Source organism: Schistocerca americana, chromosome 5, assembly GCF_021461395.2.
Source record: "Schistocerca americana isolate TAMUIC-IGC-003095 chromosome 5, iqSchAmer2.1, whole genome shotgun sequence".
Classification (NCBI taxonomy): Eukaryota; Metazoa; Arthropoda; class Insecta; order Orthoptera; family Acrididae; genus Schistocerca; species Schistocerca americana.
In genome coordinates, this window is record NC_060123.1 from 717407461 (window position 1) to 717430867 (window position 23407).

The window sequence follows — 23407 nt, forward strand, 5'->3', positions numbered from 1 at the left end:
TCGATGCCGCAATATTATAAAGTTTGTCCTTGCCCTATGATAACTATAAAATTGTAGGCTAATTTGATTGGAAACCGCAGTCTTTTGAGTTGGAATGGCGCTCAGTAGATACTTGTGGTATTCTGCTGTTAAACAGTGTGTGTTCTTTGTACATTCCCATAAGTTCGGCTTCGATGATGTTATTCGGTAGCTGTTTGACGATCATCGTTGTTCCATTACATAACTTTGGTAAGTTGAGATTTCTGAGTAGTGTGATCGACGATCCAATTTTAAATCGAAGGCAGTAATAGCAAAGAGTTTAGAAATTGTGTGGGGAAGTTCACACTTTTTATTATTGCATACATATCTACTTAGAATTGTGTTGAAAATGTGATTGTATGTTTCGTTGTCTCTGATCATTAAGCGGTAAGCACAGAACCCCTTGGAAGTGACTTTTTTGTTTGTTTCCACTTCTGTTTGATTAAAATGAAATCAGTCCTCTCCGTGCAGAAATATTAATGATACTAGAAGGCACGATATGAATGGCGTGTCTCTGCAATGCGTTGTAGTTCTTCTCTTGTTCGTTCTACAATTATGTCACAACTCGTGTTTTCATTGCCCACAATTCTGATGGCGATTTCGTCTACCTGAGGTACATTACATCGATGTTTGTGTTCTCCATGGGAGTCTTTTGTTGGCTCGAATTATAACTTCGTATTCAACAGATATCATTTGGTGTTGTGCTGTTTTGAATTTGTGGATCGGTTGATTATATTCGCGTAAAATATAAATGAAATCAACACAGACTAAGTGCACTTCACACACTTTTCACATTTTACTTTCGATTTATATTCAGTCTCTGTGTCACTTTGACTATTCACACTTGACTATTTGTTTTTATTCACTCACTGCACTACTTTTTCAGTTTCTTCTTTTTCAGTTTCTTCCGAGTCTGTGTACACCTGCGAGGTCAGGCGTGACGTCATCACGACGTGCATGCGCTGTATGGAAGACCACGGAGGTCGCGTAGTGACTTGCGTGATCATTCGAGACGCTAAACTGTGGCAGCCATTACACTGAGGTGGCAAAGGAGTCACGAGGGAGCGATACGCACACGTACTATCGCGTACACAAGATATTAAATGGCAGTGCATTCGCACACAGGTGATTCGTGTGAGAAGGTTTCCGACGTGATTACAGCTGCACGACAGGAGTTAACACACTCTGAACGCGAAACTGTAGCTGGAGCTAGACGCACGGGACATTCCATTTCGGAAATCGTCAGAGAATTCAATATTCCGCGATCCACAGTGCCAAGAGTGTGCCGAGAATACCAAATTTCATGCATTATATCTCACCACGGAGAACGCAGTGGTCGGCGGCTTTCACTTAACGACCGAGAACGGCGGCGTTTGCGTAGAGTTGTCAATGACGACAGACAAGCACCACTGCACGAAATAACAGAGGAAGTCAATGTGGGACGTACAACGATCGTCACCGTTAGGACAGCGTGGCGAAATTTGGCGTTAATGAGGTATAGCAGCAGAGGGCCGCCGAGAGCGGCACGACGTCGCCTCCTGGGTTCGTGACAGTGCCTCGTGGATCCTATACGACTGGGCAGGCGTGGTCTGTTCAGATGAGCCCCGATTTTAGCTGGCAAGAGTTAACGGTAGGGTTCGAATGTGGCGCAAACTCTGCGAAGCCGCGTGCCCAGACTGTGAACAAAGCGCTGTGCTAGCTGGTGGTGGCTTACTAGTGTTGTGGTCTGTTTGTGTTCACACGGGGTTTACTGGGTTCTCTGTACATTCGGATACTCGGAGACCATTTGCGGCCATTCGATGCAACCGAGAAAGGAAGGAATTTTTATGCATGACGATGCGCTTCGTCAGCAGACCACAACAGTTCGCGATTGGTTTGATGAACACTCTGCAGAGTTTGAGCGAATGGTCTGGTCATCCAGATCGATCGAAAAAATTTGTGGGACATAACTGAGACGTGATTTGGTGCACAGAATCCTGCGAAGGCAACGCTTTTGCAGCTGTGGGCGGCTACAGACGCAGGCAGCATCGTTCAACATTTTCTGCAGAGGATTCCCAACGACTTGTGAGTCCATGCCACGTCGAGCTGCCATACTACGCCGAGACAAAGGACGTGCGACATGGTAGTAGGAGGTGACTTTTATCACCTCAGTGTATGTCTACAGTTCATACATACATTGCTATTTTGACGTGTTTTCTGACTTTGAAAATGTGAACTTGTCAACTTTTCCTGAAATACCCTGCAATACGATTTGTAAATGGTAAATGAGAATCAATGAAAGCACTGTAATCGTGGCTTAGTCGGATTAATGCTGCTGTACAGTAGAGAAGTGCTGTGTTAAAACTTACCGAGAATCTGATTTTCTTTCTTTTTTTATTTTTATTTTTTTAAATGCGAATGTGTGGTATGAGTCCACATTAGAGTCCAAAGTAGAGAATTATCTTCCTAAGTAATTCAGTTGTTAAAATTACACACTGAAGTCTCTAATGCCAAAGCATAATGTGGCAGATATCGTGTACGCTCCCATTCAATTACACGTTTCGCAGAAGAACTGCATCAGTGTCCGAAGGTGTCGCAGTAGTTAATTACTAAAGATTGTTGAATCCTACCTTCAAATACAGTTTTGACATCTTCTCTCTCACGAAGGTGAAATACAGGTGCCAGTCGAACTTATTTGCTCTGACATATGAGGGAGACCTTTAGTGACATCTTAATGCTGAAGTTAACTTATCATTTAATTTCTGTGTACGTAATGGGTTCAGCATTTTTTCTGAAAATAGCTGAACAAACAACTTCGTTCTGAGATTCCAGCTGGAAGTGACTATAGTGAGCTGTCAATATTTGTAAATGGTTCTGTATAGTATATCAGTAAATTGCGGAGTTAATCATACGACACTTTCCTTCCTCACATTTTAAAATGTGCAGAGTACTTTCAGTCCAATGTCGAAATGCGGACGGATATTGACTTTATTGCTTTTTAATACAGTTCAGAGGAAAATGCTAATAATTGTATGAAAAGGAAAACATTTTTATTGAAGAGAACTGGAAACTGCAGTAACCGTAATGTAACTGTTGGAAAACAGGTAGATATTTTTACGAGATGTGTGTCCCAGGAATTTTATAAGGTCACTGTAAAATTTATAATAAGATCTACCTCATTTTCATTGGGAATGCAGGAAGACGGCGTAGGTTACTTTCAATCATGGATGCCCTCTGAAATATTAAATCCTGTCACTGTGCCTCTTAATAATAACTACGTAGAGTCCAGAGCTGGCCTACGATACATACAGAGCCTCAGAAACGACGGACCAACACTGTGGCTTGCAGTATCGGCGGCAAATGGAGACTGTACACGACTGGACACTCGGAAGAGAACTGTCCGGCTTACTCCACAGCACAACACTAACCAGAGTGTGGCGGAGGTTAAGCAGCCTGGCTGCTGTTCCTCCTTGATCTTCTCTGGCGATGTGGTCACCTCTCTTGCGAACTGGCATATTTCTTCAGTTTGCTGAAGTAAGCTATGGCGACAAGACCTTGACGGGCAGGTTTCGTCCTACCTGAGCGCCACCCCTCCTTCACCCACTTCTCCGAGACTCCTGGACACCACATCGTGCAGCATGCCGCGGGGAGGGGGGGACTCGGGGGTGTTCGCTGGCGTGAATGGGTGTGGATTGTCCCTATGGGGATATACCGCGATCTTGTTTAGGAAGGGCTGCACACTACTCTCGTCTGCGAGAGGCAGGCACTCGGGTAGGTCTTCTTCCTCCGACTCCTCCTCGTCTTGCGAGGAAGTGGTGGGTGTCTCTTCTTCGGCCGCAAGTCTGCCTCCACGACGGGAGGGACAGTCTCCACGTCCGTCAGCGTAAGCACTGCCTCCCGCATGTGTGCAGAGGGCGGGGCTGGCTCCGTCTGCGTGGCGGCTTCCATCCCCGCCGGCCGCCTCAAGGGGTGGCGGAGGCGGGGGCAGGCGTCTTCTTCGGCGCTCGCATTTCATCACGCAGCTGCTGGAGCTGCTCTTTCATGGCGGCCCTCGCTGTCGCAAAGGCGGACAGGACGTCGTCGGCGGCGGGGCCCACTTCCCTCGCCGGAGGGGGCCGCCTCGTCACCAGAGAGCGCTGCGGGGCGTGCTGCGGCTTCCACCGCAGTTCACGCACTTTTCAGCGACACCTCGTGGCTCGGGGCAGGCGCTTGCGTTGTGCGCTTCCCCGCAGTTCAGGCACGCAGCTGCGCCCTTGCATGTTCCCGCAACATGCCCCATCCGCTGACCCTGGTAGCACTGCCGCAATTTGCGCCTTTGCTTCGGCTGTTCTTTGCGGCCGCGAACCCACAACGTCGATGGGGAATTGGAGTGCGGCAGCAAGCCTGCCTCCGTTTCCGCGTCCGGACATTTCGTTCGGCTAGTGACGTAGGCGAGCTAAAACGAGCGACGAAGGGATCCGCTGCGAGTGGAGCAACGGAGTGCGTGGAAAGGTCCGGCGTAGATCGATGCTCCGGTTTGGAACGAGGCATCGACCAGTCGCTATCCACACACGTGACGCCCGTGGGCTGGCAGCTGCGGACCCTGGCGGACCTCGGTACAGTTCGTGCTGCCAACCCGTACAGCTGCTGCGCTACGCGTGTTCCGACTGCGGCTTAATGTATCGTGTGGTGCGGTACTCCCTGGAGTCGCGACTACCGCCGCCACAATTTTATGTCTGGTTTTGTCGAAAAACAGACATACGGTGGCACTCGGTTCTGGATGTCGGACACGCCAGAATACGCTAGTCCAAATAAACTGATCAGCCAGAACATTATAACCACCCACCTAATAGCCGGTATGTCCACCTTTGGCACGGATAACACCGGCAACGCATGGTGGAACTGAAGCAATGAGTCATTGGTACGTCGTCTGAGGGAGTTAACGCCACGTCTGTACGCACGCGTCGTCTAATTCCTTTAAATTCCGGGGAGGGGGGCTATAAACTCTGACGCTACGTTCAGTCACATCCCGGATGTGTTCGATCGCGTTCATATCTGGCGAGTTGTGGGGCCACCACAACTGGAAGTCGGCACTGCGTTCCTCGAACCACTCCATTACACTTCTGGTGTGGTGACGTGGCGCGTTGTCTTGCTGAAAAGTGCCACTGCTTTCGGGAAACACGATCGTCATGAAATGGTGTACATTGTCTGCGACCAGTGAATGACACCGCTATGCCGTGATGGTGCCTTGCACTAGCTCCACTCGGCCCATGGATGCCCATGTGAACGTTCCCAGAGATGTCTAAATAAATAAAATAAAATAAATTTTTTTATACGCATAAATTGTGTAAAAGTCCTCATTAAATGTCTTACAGTCTTTTCCCATCGCTACATTACTTACAGACAAATTCGCTTTTTGAAACGCTAATTGAGAGGGAGCAGACTAGTAGCTTTGAGTGGTGAGGTGCCACACCATGAAGAAATGATGCTATTAACAAGCGTATTTCCACAAACAATTTTGTTGTACAAAATTAGCTCAGCCTTCTGCAAAATGACAAAATTTCACGGCATAGAATTTCCTAAAATAATGCTTTCCTTCAAAACGGGTGTCAATATTTACTAAATGTATGGAACAAATATTTACTGAGGTCATGAGTTTAACAATATTTGTCAAATTGATAAGTAATGAAAATGTTCCAATGATTGAACTAATTAATTAAATAACCCATACTTCAACACAATTAAAGAAATATAGTTGTGTTGATACTTAGCTGGATCTCTGAAATAATTTGTTCATAGGCTTCGACACAAGCGATACTCAAGCACCATGACAATACGTTGCTTCTTAACAAGCCAACTGTATCCTTGGTATAGTAATAACAATCTTTACATTGCTTAGGAAAAGAAATGATGCAGAAATATGACCGAGAGAAACAAATGAGTAGTTAAAACACCAGTATACGTAACTAGTAACATTGGTTACAAAAAACATGAGAGCTGTCTTTGCTTGCCGGTTTGTTTGGCCGAGCGGTTCTAGGCGCTACAGTGTGGAACCGCGCGACCGCTACGGTCCCACGTTCGAATCCTGATGTCCTTAGGTTAGTTAGCTTTAAGTAGTTCTAAGTTCTAGGGGACTGATGACCTCAGCAGTTAACTCCCATAGTGCTCAGAGCCATTTGAACCATTGACCTTGCTTAAACAATGCAAGACGTAAAACGCCGGATATGCTCTCAAACATTTCTTAGGTTACAGGAGAATGTGAATGAAAGGTAGTTGTAGTTAACTGTCTCTAAGACTATGTTCTGCTTTGGCACTCCCTGAATTATCGCAATTACTTAAGCAAAAATACAATGGCTACTGAAGGACATTAGCTGAAGTTATAAGTTAAACATATAACCGTAAGTGACCCAGGCGAAGATACAGCAAATATCGTTAAGAGTATTTACTCACAAATACATCTACATTATATTCAGAAACACACAGGTAAGATAATAACCATGGCGAGCAGAAAAGGTAAATTGTCAGTAAGAGTTTTCCGAAGTGCTCCGAAGCAATGGCAACAATAAGTTCAACATACTTACCGAATAATTTTCCTCTGTGATCGTCATGTCGATGTCGTGTGGCAAACTTAAACTAAACAGCCTAACTTCCTTCTGCTTACTTTGAAAATATGGCTGCATTTGACAAACCGACAGAAAGAAAACATACGCTGCTTTACTATAGAGAATGGTCAGAGGGGAAACAAAATATTCAAAGAGCACTGAAATACTGCGTGCAGGGTTAGGAGCAGGTCTGCAACGAGTGGAGTCAACGAGACCGATTTTCTGGCAGCTGCTACTCAGAATCCACACGTTAGCTGCAGATAAATTGCCAACTCGCGTCTCAAGTAAGTCAGGCCAGCCCAGCACTGCGTGCATTTCGTGCTCCGACAGCTTCCGCCTGTGTCACGTGTCCCATCACCAGCAGACCAACGTGCCGAGCTGTACGAGGCGCACGGAATTCTGTCGCTCAGTTCCGATGCAGCAGCACAATAGTTTCTACTTTCAAACTATTCGCTTTACCGGTGAAGCTCCCTTCACAGATCATGGGACGCTGGATGTAGGAAATGCGCGTTATTGGGCAGCAGAGAATCGACCGCTGAGAATCCGCATTGGCTGAGGAGAATTGAACATCTGAAGGAATGAAACGTAAAGGTGTGGTGCGGCAGTACTGGAGACTACCTGTATGTGGCTGGTCATTACTTCATTAACGATGACTTAACGTTTAAAAGATACCGACTGTTTCTTACCGAAGTGCCGACGGCTCTGCTACGGGAGGTACTCGAGATACGTAGATGTATGTATGGAAACACTGGATGCTCGGCTAAGTTTTCGCTTGTGCCTAGAAAATCGCTCGTCCATCTCTACCCCATTCTGTTTGTGGGACGACGGGTGAAATATTCTCCGCCGTTTACAACAGTCTCAAACTATTTTTGCGGTCAGCCAGAAAGCGATGGAGAACACACTGTCCATAATTTCCAGCCTGCAAGTCCACATTACTCTTTATATTCAAAGAAAGCAAATACTTGCTAATTACTCAGCAGGATGAGGAACTATGACTATTAATTAAAGTTTGGAGTTTTAAATAAATGAGGTATCCACTAATATTCCTCATAATAATAATAATGTCTCTAATCGGAATCAGTACTATTAGCAGTTCAGAGGCGACTTCTACAGGAAGTTCCTGGTAAAAATGGTCTATCGCCCTGACTTCTAATCACCAAAATCTAAATGATCGCCGTAGAAGTGGAAAATAATCTCGCCAATTGCCACTCGGTTTTGTCAACATTATGGGCGGCATACAAACAGTTACTTCCATGAAAACTAAGCTTACCAGGACGGAGAGGATGGTGTAGCCCTCGTGAGTTCACTTCCTACTTTTACCGAAAATGCTGCCCAGTTGTGACGTCACCCGAGGAACAGCACTCGCAGGTGTTTTACCGACGCTGACAGATTGATGTCTCGGTGCGAAGTGTCTCTCTTCACTGCCTCTCTGGCTATGTTTACATACGGGTGCAGCGGACCGCCGAACGGAACATCTGCCATCAGTCGATCTAGGCAGAGGTAGCAGCGTCTAAACGGCCCCGTTGTCGCCAATATTAATTAATGTCTCTGTCGTTGATAATTTACAAACTTCTTAATTTTTATGTGAATGGGGTTAAGTTGGTAGCTGAAAAGAGTTTGGCCCAACTGCACTTAAATTTCGCTGGCTAGAATTTTTAGAACGCAACTGACTGTAGAGCATGAACTCTGAATTGCCTCTTTAAAATTCCTTACAACGATTGTTATTTATTATTTCATCATTGTAGTCAAGGGCTGTAATTAGATCTTTCTATAACAAATACAAATGATAATCTATTATGAATACGGATGTTTCCGATCTAAATTTGATTTTTGGAAATTACTTGAAAACTAGTAGAGGTAGCTTATCTGTGTCACGTATATAAGGTTTCTACATGAAACTGGGGCTAGATGCGAATTTTCATCTTTCTAATATTAAGCGCCTTCAGTTTTTCGTAAAAACGCCGATTTAGCCCAAAACATTGCTCTCATCATTCTGAGACTTGTAACTTTTGACTGTGACACTCATTTGCACACTCTGAACAGTTTTTAGCTTTCTAGCTTCATTATTTAGCGCCACTTATTTTGTTCGTAAAATAATATATTTAGTGAAACATGTTCATTAGATAATCCTGAGACTTCACAACGTTAAGATCAGTTTACTGAAGCATGCGCTGACAAGGTTTGGAGAATTTATTTTAATTTCGCTCTTAAACACAGACTCGTTATGATGACGTGGCGCTGGTAGTAGTGAGCTAGAGTAAGTCCCAGCACACTCGCTCGCCTCTGTACCTCTCACAATGATACAGTGCTTCTTCCGCCACATCACCCCCCAATTTATTTTTGTGTAAAAATTTAACAAATTTAAATATTAGCAACAAGTGATGTTACTCTGGCTGAACTCTTTTAAATGAAACCAATTTTAATTAAATTTTTAATTATTTTTAAATTAATTTTTAATTCAATTTTTCTCAATACTACGCCCACGTAATCAACCATATATGTACATATACATAGAAAAACATAATGTACGTTAATCACACAGAAACAAAAAATAAAATTTTCGATTATTACAAAATTAATTTTGTGATTTAGATTTCTCAGTCTTTACCTCAAAGAGAAACGCATAAAGACACTTCGCTTTTCGATACTCACTCATTTAATCACAATCATATGCACTGTTGTGTGTGTCTTCAGAAACCACTTTCATTAAAACATTTAAGGTAGACGGCGGGAGTTCACTATATACGGCGTCCTTCACGATATTATATTACAAAAGGGAATGGGAGGAGTCAGTGTGGTGCGTGTCCTCGCCTGTTCCTCCATAAGCTTGTGGGCTGCCTTTCATGGAGCCTCCGTGCCACCTCAGAAACAGATAACATAACCTAAGCTCCTGTTCTTAACTTACACCTAAGAGAGCACAAAATACATTCTATATTCCTTTTTTCCTTCCATAATTTAAATAAACAGTTGAGTTGTTATGAGAAGGAATTTCCCTTTTTTTAATTTTATTATTTGGAAAACTGTTATAAACTTTTTCAAAATGATCACTTTCAATCGCTGCTTCATAAAATTGTGACGTTACTCTAGCTCACTATTACTAGTCACTTCATTATTAAGCTTGATCACAAACTTTGCAATTGTTTTTTAAAATAAAGCCATAGCTATTATGCTCCAAAAGGCAACATAGCTTTTTAAATAGTCACATTTTGGGCTAGTTAGCAATTTATTTCATTACCTTAGATGTTGCTTTACCCTTTTATCTTCGTCAGTCTGTTGACCTAATTATTTACATATATTTTTGGTGTGATCCTCATACCAACTTCACACATCTCCTGCAATTAATATTAAGACCCTTTGGCTTGCCTCTGGCGGCACCATATTATTAACCTCTCTTACCTACAGACAGCCTTACACCCAACATGAAAATTATTATTATGCACAGTTTATTCTTTCAGATTTTAGAAATTTTCAGCTTCAAATACTTCTCTTAACGCAAAGTATCTGTATTTTACTGTTACTAATCCTTTTTGTTAATCTCATTTGTTATTTGTTCACTTTAGTTATTATCTTTCTATCATTGATGCTCAAAAATTACGTGTTGTTATTTCAACATTTAAAATTTACTACTGCAAACTACCTCTCATATTCTCTTATAAGTCATCATTTATTAGGGTATAGTCTTTTCGGGATATCATTCTTACTTACTAGAGAGACATTGAAAACTAATAGCTTATGCACAAAATGAAGGTTTATATTCCGTGCAGATAGGACATAAGAAGAGAATGAAACTTGAGAGGGAAATAAAGTTTCACCCAGCAGCGACCGTACAGTACGCCAAACTGCGTATCCGCCAATAACTGGCAGACTCCCTACCGAATGTAGTTACTGGCAGTGTGGTAAAGCTTCAGATCTACAGTGTTCCGCAGACCTAGTTCTCTCTTAATTTTCGGGTAATCCAAACGGTATGCGTTTGCATGAGGTTTATCTATTATCCTGAATGGCCCTTGATAAACATGCGTAAACTTCTCTGTGTAAACTTCTCTGTTTCCGCTGAAATTTTCTTAGATTTCTCTTAAGTTTTGGCTAATGTAGTTTACCAATGTTAAAACTAGTGGGGGGAAGATTTTGCGTTATGCCTTCTTTTCCTGTCCAAGGCCCTTTTCTCAGAAAAGTAGCCATTATTCCTTCGAGGACCTAGTTCTTTTCCGCATTAGCATCTTGCACATTATTACCGAGTTCAGTATCTTCCTGCAAGTATCCCTTATTCCACATTACTCTAATAGGCAGTTCCCAGGCTTCGTTATTAATGCCCACATAATTTCCAATGAAAGGCTTTGCAAACACTCGTAAATGTGGAAAAGTAAATGCTAAGTGGCTCTGATCAAAGTCAATCTTTCCATGATATTTCATTAAAAGAACATCTGTACTAAATAACATTTCAACACTTAAACTGAGCGCGATTAAAAACAGGATGACCTATTGTTATGTTACCTATGCCAATCGGTATCAAAGCTCGTGGTATACCGGTCTAGAAGTTTTTCCAGTAGGACCAAATATTATTAAGCCACTTACGTTCATGACAGCTCATTTTTATCAGGAACAGAATCAAAGAATGTTTAGAACAAAGCAGTTGCTTGGCTGCCACTGTTAAGAAGACAGTGCACTTTTACTCCTGAGATGCTACTTTTCATAGTAGTGTGAGTTATTCTAGCTTGAACAGGTTCCTCATAAAAGTCTTCTAGTAAATCTTTTTCCATCTATCTCCAGTTAAAGTAATTTTGTATAATTGCAAGTACATTTACATTCATATTCACGAGTTTATCAACCTCTATATTCGCAGATGCCTTTTCCATCCTGTCCATCAATTTTAAGTCAAAGCACTTGACGACTTGCTCTACTTTCATTTGCTGCACATCATCTAAACTACTCTCTACCTCTTAGCAACTGCACAACATTGCTATCTATAATACCGCCGTCTGCTTTTGCAATTTGTAACAAAACAATTCAGGTAACAGATTCCCTGACTTCATGATTATTGATACACCGTTCTTCTAACAACTCCTCCTCCTCAAAACCGTACAAAACTGACTCTACTTCGTCTACCAAAACTTTAGCCTTCATACTGCCATTATTGTCGAAGATATAAGCCTTTACTTCATCTTCGTCCTCATCTGACTCGAACCAATTAATTTGATCTCCCTGTTATCTGCAGCGTTTTCTTTCTCCTTCTTGACCCATTTTCTGATTTGTCCAAAATGCTATCAACTAGATAATGAGAGTGGTTTAACACATTACGGATACTGTCAGTCCCTATTTCATCATCCCTATTATTTGTTTGCGTGTGTTGACTGATTGTGGTCTATGTTCCTGTTACTGGCTGTGTTACTGTTTCCGCCTTGCGACCGCCAGTTTTATCATAGACAGGACTTAGTTTCCCCTACGCGTCCTGTTGTGTTCATTCGATTCTGAATCAGACTGGTTGGCATTCGGCTCTCCGTTTTATCTCAACGGCATCTTATTTAAATTTCTGCCTTCGTCATAATAATTATTGCGAAAATGCGGAGGCTGTCACCTCCTCTTCTCTACCACGGCCTTGACCACGATAATTAGGTTATGTATACTGAACCCCTATACGACTAACATTCACATTTCCACTGTAATTATTTCGGTTGATTATAGGACTGATAGAGAATCTATTATTATTCTACACTTGCTCCTCAACAGCAGCTACCATTTCCACTCGCTTCGGACACAAAATAAACCTATCCGCAATATCTTTAGGTGGAGAAATGATTCTCTACTGTTATTACCAAGGCAGATTCCCTTCTAGTCCCATGATCATCATTTTAGGTTTCATTATTTCTGTCAGATGTGACAACCGTGAAGCCCCACCTTCTAGAAAAGTCTTTAACTGGTTCACGACCTGGAGTAAACTTTTTACCACTACAAAATTCTCTCAAAACCACGTTTTGTTTGTTGTGTGACCAATACGCATTAAGAAACGCAGTTTTGAATTCAGAAAGAGTTTTGCACCTAATCATTAGGTCAGCTGACCATCGTAAAAGAATCTCCTGAGAAATGACTTCTTATGAAAGAAATTTTCTCACGTTCTGACCATGCATTTGGCAAAAGATCCTGAAAACCATTCCAGAACTCAAATAGGTGAATTTGTTTGTCTGGTTCAAAACGCAAAATCTGACGACACCCGATAAAAGCGCCATCACCTGTAACAACATGCTGTATAGAAGTAGTACACGAGCTACCATACTCTATTTTTTATGTTAGTAATACTAGTATTTAGTTCCTATACTTGTAATTCTACTGCCTCCATTCTGTCCTAAAAATCATCATCCTCACATAATTTCACATACTCAGATTTGACTTTCTTAATATCCTTTTGACAAGCACTTACTTTATCATTTACTCTCTCAAATGTTTAGAGCAAAGTTTGGAATCATTGGCTTTTTTCTAGCAACCTCCCTTCCATTAGATCATCTACGTCTTTGAAATCTTTGCGAACTTCACCAATTTTTGTTTTGAAAATACTATGGAATTTAGTTAACTGCTGCCCTACTTGTTGACCATGGTGGTTAGAATCAATTTTATAAATTGAGGTATTCAGTTTTGAGGTCATTTCATCCTTTAGTTGTTTACTAATATCCTTTAATTCTTTACAACTAGATTCAATCATACAGTTCAGTTCTTCATGAAGACAATAATTGCATCCAGTTTGGTGTCTCTACCTTGCAACTTGGCATTTGCACCGTTTTTAAAGGAGTTTCTACCATTCCCTGACCGGGCTGAATTTCAGAAATACTGAACACAGTTTCATTATCTAATAGCTCTATTAATTCTACTTTTTCTTTCTAGAGTTCAGCTTCAATTACATCATCATCAGAAATTGGTTCTAACTTCGCAGTAACATTGAATTTTTCCTTCGATCCTACATTTGACAAGTCATGTTCAGATTTTGGATTTATCACATTGACGGAACCTTCCTCGTTAATTTCAATTTCGAATTCTGAGGATTCACCGTTAGATTAACTTTACATCATCCCTATCATTAGATTACATCTTTATAGCCAGTTAGAAGCTATTACCAAATACGTTATATATCCTTCACATAACTTAATTGCTTCACCTTGATGAGCGATGCCGTTGTGATGTACCGGCAAAAGTGATGCGACGCGTAGCGACGTAATGCAGGCAACATCAGCAGCTGTGGTGGCGAGGGTGGACGGTGGGTATCGCCTACTGCAGTAGCTCCAGGGGATATAGTGATAGGAGTGTTTATGAAGTCTGTCCTATCGATCCCAAACGGTAGGAAACAGCAACGCCAAATATCAAATCCGGATAGGCAGAGATAGAGTCATCAATTCAAGAAATCATTGACACCAATCTCTACAAGACACGTCAACACTTAGGAATAAAATCATTATCCTTGGACTTGAAACCGCAACTGCTATCAACATCTATGTCTCTCAGTGACCCTGATACAACTGATTCGCTCACCATTTCGATCGCCACACAGAACAAACTGTGATATCTTGAATGAAGGACAACAATACGTTTTCTTTATGAGCGCTACAGCACGCCACTGTATGTCATAATCTGAAAAAGTAAACAGAAGCCGCTGATGATTCTGTAGGGGAAATTATTACCGTATTGGTTGCAACATAGAGTCTCACATATTATGCGCATTACAAACTATGTACTCGGAGTTCCGGCTCAGAGAACCGTACGATTTCAACTGCTCCAAGTGTCATTCTCTGCCAACAGAATCGTTCGGACGCTGTATAGCGTCAGTAAAGCGCCCTCCCCGCGGTTGTGCCCTTTCCAGACTTTTTATTCGAGTAGCTCCACAAGTGGCATCACGAGGCTGAGTGCAGCCCGTTAAAGTCCTCACACAAAAGTAAAACTTCCTGGACGTACCAGGAATGGAACACAAGTCCTCTGCATTGTGGTGACTCACGCTGACGCCACAACTACAGGTCAGACGTATTGCAAAACAAAGAACGGAGGTGATGGTACAGTGGCAGCCAATATTCTGCAATCAGCTCTCTAGGTAGGCCAGTCCATTTCAGGAATATTATTGTTCACAGACCATTGTTCCACAGATTCTGCTTTACGATAGTGTTCATTATCATAAAGACATTTACTGTCTCTCAATTGCTTCTCTTCTATACGTAATACACAAAACTATAAAATGTCTTTATAGCCTTCTGCAGTACAAGAAGGGGACCAAACCCTGACCATGAGGAACAGCCTCGTACTGTGACACCGTCTCCTCCATACTTCGCCGACGACAGGTAGCGCAGACCACTCCCAACTACTCGTTTCCGGTTCTCCACTGCTAAACGGCCCAGCTCGTTGCACCATTTTATGCGCTGCTTAGCACTGACTGCAAAAATGTGTCGAATATTGCTCACCATTTTGTTACAGTCGTTTTTGAGGAGTCTGCTAGCTGAAATATAAAGAAAATGGGCGATGTCTGGTTTCTTTCAACGATTACGTGACGCAAAAAGTAGGGCTTACCTACCTGCTGTATGTAAACAATGGTTTGCGACAGTTAACTGCGATCTGTGCTAACGCAGTTAATCGCCCGACGTGCACACGACTGACAAAGGTAACTCATGCTATACCTCTTAAATGCAGAAGGCCACCTCATGAATGACAGGGTGGCCAACATTTATTTCCCCAAATACGCTAGTAGCTTATCTTTTTACAATGATAGCCATGATATGTGGTACATCGTCTTGATGGAATCGTTGTCTCCCTTAGCTTTCATGTTGTCTGTGCATAATAGAAATTTAGAGAACCGGCATTTGAAGCTGGGTGCCGAACGATTCTACTGCCGGCAACATACATTGCGCGTAGGGACCACGAAGATAAGATACGAGAAGTTAGGGCTCAGACTGAGGCATATAGGCACTAATTCTGACCTCGTTCTATTTGCGAGTGGAACAGGAATGGAAATGACAAGTGTTGCTACGGAGTACTCTCTGCCACGCAACGTACGGTGGCTTGCGGAGAGTCTGTGTAGATCTAGATGTACATGGTCGATGTTTTGAACTGACATGTCCGAAAGAACAGACACTATATCCAGTATATAGCTCTGGCAATACTGGCCATGACCTTCCTCTTCTGTGCGGATGCACACATATTACCCGAACTCTTAAGGGACTTCCACGAGTAATGAGTGTGTTGGGTAGAGACACTACGAATGTAGTGTGGTGACATATATGGTGAGAATGTGGGTCTCGCGGGAGGCGGGCGCCAGATAGTCCCTGCAGTCGCACTATCCTCTGTGCCCTTGGTGGCTCAGATGGATGCCGCCACGGTAGCTCAGCGTGTTCGGTCAGATAGCTGGTTGGCCTCTGTAATAAAAAAACTGAGTGGAAGGATCAACAAAACGAACTTTAACGGATGTCACGTGACGTCTGCAACGACCAAACACAACTATCAATAATAATAATAATAATAATAATAAAAAGGTAAAGCGGGTGCCATGTATGCAGTGCCCGGGTTCGAGTCCCGGTCGGGGCACACATTTTCACATGTCCCCGTTCATATATATCAACGCCCGTCAGCAGCTGAAGGTATTAATATATAATTCTGATTGGTGCTTCGCGAAGCTTTTCTTCAATAAATAATAGTTCATTGTAGTGTGAATTATTGCCCATCACTTTCGAAGCCAGTAAGAAAACTAAGTGCTCCACCAACTTACGTAGAAATACTCTGGAGACCATATTGCAATCGTGAATGTCATCATTTTCTTCCTCTTCGTCGTCGTAATCGTGCTCTTCTTCTTCTCCATCTACTACTTTCATAAATACGTCACTTTTAACGATCCATGCTGGCCTCGTTCTCCTTTCGGCATAGCTCTCCCAGTCTCTGAGAACTTGGTCTAATGGGAAGTTGAAGCCCATGCTTGTCAAATTGCATCTTCCTTCTCTCCTTCTCCTTTTTCTTCTTCGTCTTCTTCTGCTTATCGTCTCAAAAAACCTGGCGAAATTGTTTTGGCACAGCTGGATTACGGTCTGAAGTTGCGTTTTTTCCATTGCTGATACGTATGTAATGATCTCTCAATAACGATCCACCAGTTTCATCTAATCTTGCTCTATGCATATATTTATAAACTCTGTTCAGATTTTCTTCTCTTTGGGCGAGACAAATTTCCTTACAAGAATTGGTAGCGTTGAAATTTTTATCGTAATTTGTGTTGTGTAACTCTTTTCAGAAGTAATAATTTTAAAAAGATACATTATATAATCCTATCATTCACCAGTTTCTTACATTGTGAATCATTAAGTCATCTCCATTGACATTTACCAGAGCATCACCTGGCATGTACACACTCGCTGTTGGTTCAGATCTAATGTCATATATAGTATCACGCGTTTTGTCTGTTCGTTCAGCAAAAGAAGATGCTGCCAGTCTCTTCTTCACCCCCATGACCATCTGAAACATCGTATTTCTCCACTTCTGCTGTTATAAATAACTTGTTTTCTATGGTTTCATCTTTTCGGAATAAGCGTCCCAGTCTCTCTAGCACTTGGGAAATGGGTTTAAATACATTACCCAGTACAGAGTTAGGAGCTTCAGCTTGTCTTTTTTTATTTTTTAGCAATGCCAGTTTACTGTGGAGATTTCCTGAGTATTCTAACACCTGTCTCTGAAGACTACTCTTCCTACCAATCGAATGGAGAGAAACGTTGACAACTGCAGTGCTCAATTACAGCTGAACTGATTACGAGCAAATGTTTCAATTCACACCTCTACTCACGGCATTAGGGTTTAGCTGTTAGCCATTAGGCATTAGTCATTAGGTGTTAGGCATTAGGCGATAGGAGTTAGCCATAAGGTGTTAGGCATTAATCGTTAGGCTTTAGCCATTAGCCATTACACATTAATTACTAGCATTTGATGTTAGACATTATCTGTTAGCCATCAAATGTTAGATGTTACTGGTTGAAGAACTACAGGAACTGTGAACACTAAGGTGAATGATGGGCATCTGGGAGAGGAATGGTCTCATTCTGTTAAGACTACTCTTTCATCCAATCGAACTGAGAAACATATTGACAACTGAAGTGCTCAATCAGAACTGGACCAATTAGGTGCAAACGTTTCAATTTGTATCATTCTTCACAGCATTAGCCATTAGCCATTAGCTGTTAGCCATTATTCGTTAACTGTTAGGTGAAATGGTGGTTACATGGGGGAGGGGTGGCGTGGGATGGCGACCTCCCAAACAGGGAATGGTGGCCACCCAAAGGGGTAGTGGTGACAATTCAGAGGGGATATTATACACACCCATAGGGGCGGCAGGGAGGGGGGGGGGGGTAGAGGGAAATATAACTACCGTGTGACAGGGGGGGGGGGGGGGGGGATGAATACTTTGTAGATGAGTGACTACCACATAGAGAAATGACTGCTGCAAATGATAGAGACGTTCAAGGACTATAGTGTTTGATATATAAAATACAGAGAGATCCCATGATCGTAAGGAGTACAGAATGTGACGTATGAAATAAAAATGTGTGTGTGTGTGTGTGTGTGTGTGCGTGTGTGTGTGTTAAGAGCTAACAGAGAGATTTGTCACAGATGTGGTTAAGGAGTACAGTATTGTCTGGCGCTTGGAATGCACAGAGAATACATGCTTGTAGGGAATACAGAATCTGACATACAGAGACGACATTTTAGGTATATAACGCATTTCTTTGACTTTGTAATTGTTTTAATATTATACTAGAGGTATGTGTATGTAGATAAATGATACATAACTTTGACCTTGCCTTCACTTTTGATACTAAGTTGGAGATATGTGACACTCAGGGGAATAATATACACATGTTTGACTTTGAACTGTGTCGTACGTCATTTTTCATTGCATATCTGGTGCATCATTTTAATACTACGTTGCGATTGTTTGGAAAGAGGACAGGGATGGATATAAAGTACACAACTGGTCTGTATGTATACAGTGCAACTTGCAGAATTTTATGCGGGATATAATGAATATGTTTGACTTCAAGTAATTAATGATTATTTTTTACTTCGAAGTAGACGCTACACAATTTTTTATTGTATCTCTGGCAGATCAATTTAGTACTACGCTTTGAATGTCTGGAAAGAGAAAAAGGAAGAGGACGTAAAGCACTCAGTAGCTCTGTATCCATCACCTTGGTTTTTGTCATTTTCTCTGGTTGATTAGAGATAAGGAGGGGAGGCGACTTGATGTATGCGTCAGAAAATAATGTAATCTGATGCCACTTTTAAGCACTGTTTTAACGCAGTTCCCTACTGACACGATGTAATAATGGATGTTCACTACTGCGCTATTATTTGCTGCAGACACGGATAGGAAAGGACGTTTAATTTTCAATTGTGGATTGATTGACTGCTTTTATTGATTGACGACATCACGAATCCAAGATCAGCTTGATATTATTATGTGACGACCTTGAAGGTCAATGACCACGTTTAAGGTCAAAGTGAATCAAAGACTGCGTAGCCCACTACTGTTGTATAATCCGTGAGTTCTTTCCAAGTCTGAAAAGAGATCCTTTTAATCAACACGTCAGTGTCAGTTGGTCGCAGTCAGTGTGCTCCCTGCCGCCGTTGGATAAGCAGCTGAGCAGCAAGTCGTATACTCCTAGCTCACTCATTTGTTACATAGTTTAATTCTTAATTTCTTTGCGTGTTTTTGGTACTTGCATTGTGTAATTCATAAATTTCGAGCGTATTATAGTATTTGAGAGTTGTAGCATCGCGTTTTAGTACCTGAATAGTGTAAATTCGCGTAGTCGTTTGTCTACTGTTTTGTTTTGAACGGCCAGTGTCGGTTGGTCGCAGTCAGTGTGCCCCCTGCCGCCGTTGGATAAGCAGCTGCAGCAGCAAGTCGTATACTCCTAGCTCACTCATTTGTTACATAGTTTAATTCTTAATTTCTTTGCGTGTTTTTCGTACTTGCATTGTGTAATTCATAAATTTCGAGCGTATTATAGTATTTGAGAGTTGTAGCATCGCGTTTTAGTACCTGAATAGTGTAAATTCGCGTAGTCGTTTGTCTACTGTTTTGTTTTGAACGGCCAGTGTCGGTTGGTCGCAGTCAGTGTGCTCCCTGCCGCCGTTGGATAAGCAGCTGAGCAGCAAGTCGTATACTCCTAGCTCACTCATTTGTTACATAGTTTAATTCTTAATTTCTTAGCGTGTTTTTGGTTCTTGCATTGTTTAATTCATAAATTTCGGGCGTATTATAGTATTTGAGAGTGTAGCATCGTGTTTTAGTACCTGAATAGTGTAATTTCGCTGAGTCTCCTTCCGCCGCCGAGCAGTGTCAGCAGTGCGCAAGTAGCAGCATTACTGCATTTACTAGGCAATCTTGTATTTTAATAACCGTTTAAATTTTGTCGATTTGTTTGCGCTCTCTGTAGATTAGTTCAGACGTTCTTAGCAAAACAGTTTTTAGCATGGATAGGGACTGCAACTGCTGTGTTCGGATGCAGGCTGAGTTGGCATCCCTTCGCTCCCAGCTTCAGGCAGTGTTGGCTTCGGTCACACAGCTTGAGGCTGTTGCCAATGGGCATCACTGTGGGCGTCGGGATGGGGGTTTGTCGGGGACGGCCAGCTCGTCCCACGCATCCCCTGATCGGACTACGACTGTGGTTGCCCGGGATACTGCCCGCATTGAGGCTGATCCCTCACCTGTGGTAGAGTGGGAGGTCGTTTCAAGGTGTGGCAGGGGGCGAAAGACATTCCGGAGGGCTGAACGGAAAGCCTCTCCAGTTTGTCTGACGAACCGGTTTCAGGCTCTGTCTCAGGCTGATACTGATCTTCGGCCTGACATGGCTGCTTGTCCTGTTCCAGAGGTTGCCCCTCAGTCTGCAAAATCCGGGCAGTCGCAGAGGGTGGGCTTACTGGTAGTTGGGAGCTCCAACGTCAGGCGCGTAATGGGGCCCCTTAGGGAAATGGCAGCAAGAGAGGGGAAGAAAACCAATGTGCACTCCGTGTGCATACCGGGGGGAGTCATTCCAGATGTGGAAAGGGTCCTTCCAGATGCCATGAAGGGTACAGGGTGCACCCATCTGCAGGTGGTCGCTCATGTCGGCACCAATGATGTGTGTCGCTATGGATCGGAGGAAATCCTCTCTGGCTTCCGGCGGCTATCTGATTTGGTGAAGACTGCCAGTCTCGCTAGCGGGATGAAAGCAGAGCTCACCATCTGCAGCATCGTCGACAGGACTGACTGCGGACCTTTGGTACAGAGCCGAGTGGAGGGTCTGAATCAGAGGCTGAGACGGTTCTGCGACCGTGTGGGCTGCAGATTCCTCGACTTGCGCCATAGGGTGGTGGGGTTTCGGGTTCCGCTGGATAGGTCAGGAGTCCACTACACGCAACAAGCGGCTACACGGGTAGCAGGGGTTGTGTGGCGTGGGCTGGGCGGTTTTTTAGGTTAGATGGCCTTGGGCAAGTACAGAAAGGGCAACAGCCTCAACGGGTGCGGGGCAAAGTCAGGACATGCGGGGACCAAGCAGCAATCGGTATTGTAATTGTCAACTGTCGAAGCTGCGTTGGTAAAGTACCGGAACTTCAAGCGCTGATAGAAAGCACCGAAGCTGAAATCGTTATAGGTACAGAAAGCTGGCTTAAGCCAGAGATAAATTCTGCCGAAATTTTTACAAAGGTACAGACGGTGTTTAGAAAGGATAGATTGCATGCAACCGGTGGTGGAGTGTTCATCGCTGTTAGTAGTAGTTTATCCTGTAGTGAAGTAGAAGTTGATAGTTCCTGTGAATTATTATGGGTGGAGGTTACACTAAACAACCGAACTAGGTTAATAATTGGCTCCTTTTACCGACCTCCCGACTCAGCAGCATTAGTGGCAGAACAACTGAGAGAAAATTTGGAATACATTTCACATAAATTTTCTCAGCATGTTATAGTTTTAGGTGGAGATTCCAATTTACCAGATATAGACTGGGACACTCAGATGTTTAGGACGGGTGGTAGGGACAGAGCATCGAGTGACATTATACTGAGTGCACTATCCGAAAATTACCTCGAGCAATTAAACAGAGAACCGACTCGTGGAGATAACATATTGGACCTACTGATAACAAACAGACCCGAACTTTTCGAATCTGTATGTACAGAACAGGGAATCAGTGATCATAAGGCCGTTGCAGCATCCCTGAATATGGAAGTTAATAGAAATATAAAAAAAGGGAGGAAGGTTTATCTGTTTAGCAAGAGTAATAGAAGGCAGATTTCAGACTACCTAACAGATCAAAACGAAAATTTCTGTTCCGACACTGACAATGTTGAGTGTTTATGGAAAAAGTTCAAGGCAATCGTAAAATACGTTTTAGACAGGTACGTGCCGAGTAAAACTGTGAGGGACGGGAAAAACCCACCGTGGTACAACAACAAAGTTAGGAAACTACTGCGAAAGCAAAGAGAGCTCCACTCCAAGTTTAAACGCAGCCAAAACCTCTCAGACAAACAGAAGCTAAACGATGTCAAAGTTAGCGTAAGGAGGGCTATGCGTGAAGCGTTCATTGAATTCGAAAGTAAAATTCTATGTACCGACTTGACAGAAAATCCTAGGCAGTTCTGGTCTTACGTTAAATTAGTAAGTGGCTCGAAACAGCATATCCAGACACTACGGGATGATGATGGCATTGAAACAGAGGATGACACGCGTAAAGCTGAAATACTAAACACCTTTTTCCAAAGCTGTTTCACAGAGGAAGACCGCACTGCAGTTCCTTCTCTAAATCCTCGCACAAACGAAAAAATGGCTGACATCGAAATAAGTGTCCAAGGAATAGAAAAGCAATTGGAATCACTCAATAGAGGAAAGTCCACTGGACCTGACGGGATACCAATTCGATTCTACACAGAGTACGCGAAAGAACTTGCCCCCCTTCTAACAGCCGTGTACCGCAAGTCTCTAGAGGAACGGAGGGTTCCAAATGATTGGAAAAGAGCACAGATAGTCCCAGTCTTCAAGAAGGGTCGTCGAGCAGATGCGCAAAGCTATAGACCTATATCTCTTACGTCGATCTCTTGTAGAATTTTGGAACATGTTTTTTGCTCGCGTATCATGTCATTTCTGGAAACCCAGAATCTACTATGTAGGAATCAACATGGATTCCGGAAACAGCGATCGTGTGAGACCCAACTCGCCTTATTTGTTCATGAGACCCAGAAAATATTAGGTACAGGCTCCCAGGTAGATGCTATTTTTCTTGACTTCCGGAAGGCGTTCGATACAGTTCCGCACTGTCGCCTGATAAGCAAAGTAAGAGCCTACGGAATATCAGACCAGCTGTGTGGCTGGATTGAGGAGTTTTTGGCAAACAGAACACAGCATGTTGTTATCAATGGAGAGACGTCTACAGACGTTAAAGTAACCTCTGGCGTGCCACAGGGGAATGTTATGGGACCATTGCTTTTCACAATATATATAAATGACTTAGTAGGTAGTGTCGGAAGTTCCATGCGGCTTTTCGCGGATGATGCTGTAGTACACAGAGAAGTTGCTGCATTAGAAAATTGTAGCGAAATACAGGAAGATCTGCAGCGGATAGGCACTTGGTGCAGGGAGTGGCAACTGACCCTTAACATAGACAAATGTAATGTATTGCGAATACATAGAAAGAAGGATCCTTTATTGTATGATTATATGATAGCGGAACAAACACTGGTAGCAGTTACTTCTGTAAAATATCTGGGAGTATGCGTACGGAACGATTTGAAGTGGAATGATCATATAAAACTAATTGTTGGTAAGGCGGGTACCAGGTTGAGATTCATTGGGA

The 23407-nt window shown here is 42.8% G+C and overlaps 1 protein-coding gene across 1 annotated transcript in view; it reads left to right on the forward strand.

Moving 5' to 3' along the window:
• The first annotated feature begins 4038 nt into the window (after window positions 1-4038).
• Window positions 4039-23407, forward strand: part of LOC124616657 (dipeptidase 1-like) — a 181702-nt gene continuing 162333 nt past the window's right edge. Inside the window, exon 1 of the mRNA XM_047144985.1 lies at window positions 4039-4130. Coding sequence (XP_047000941.1) covers window positions 4039-4130 — 92 coding nt within the window. The remainder of the gene's footprint in view (window positions 4131-23407) is intronic.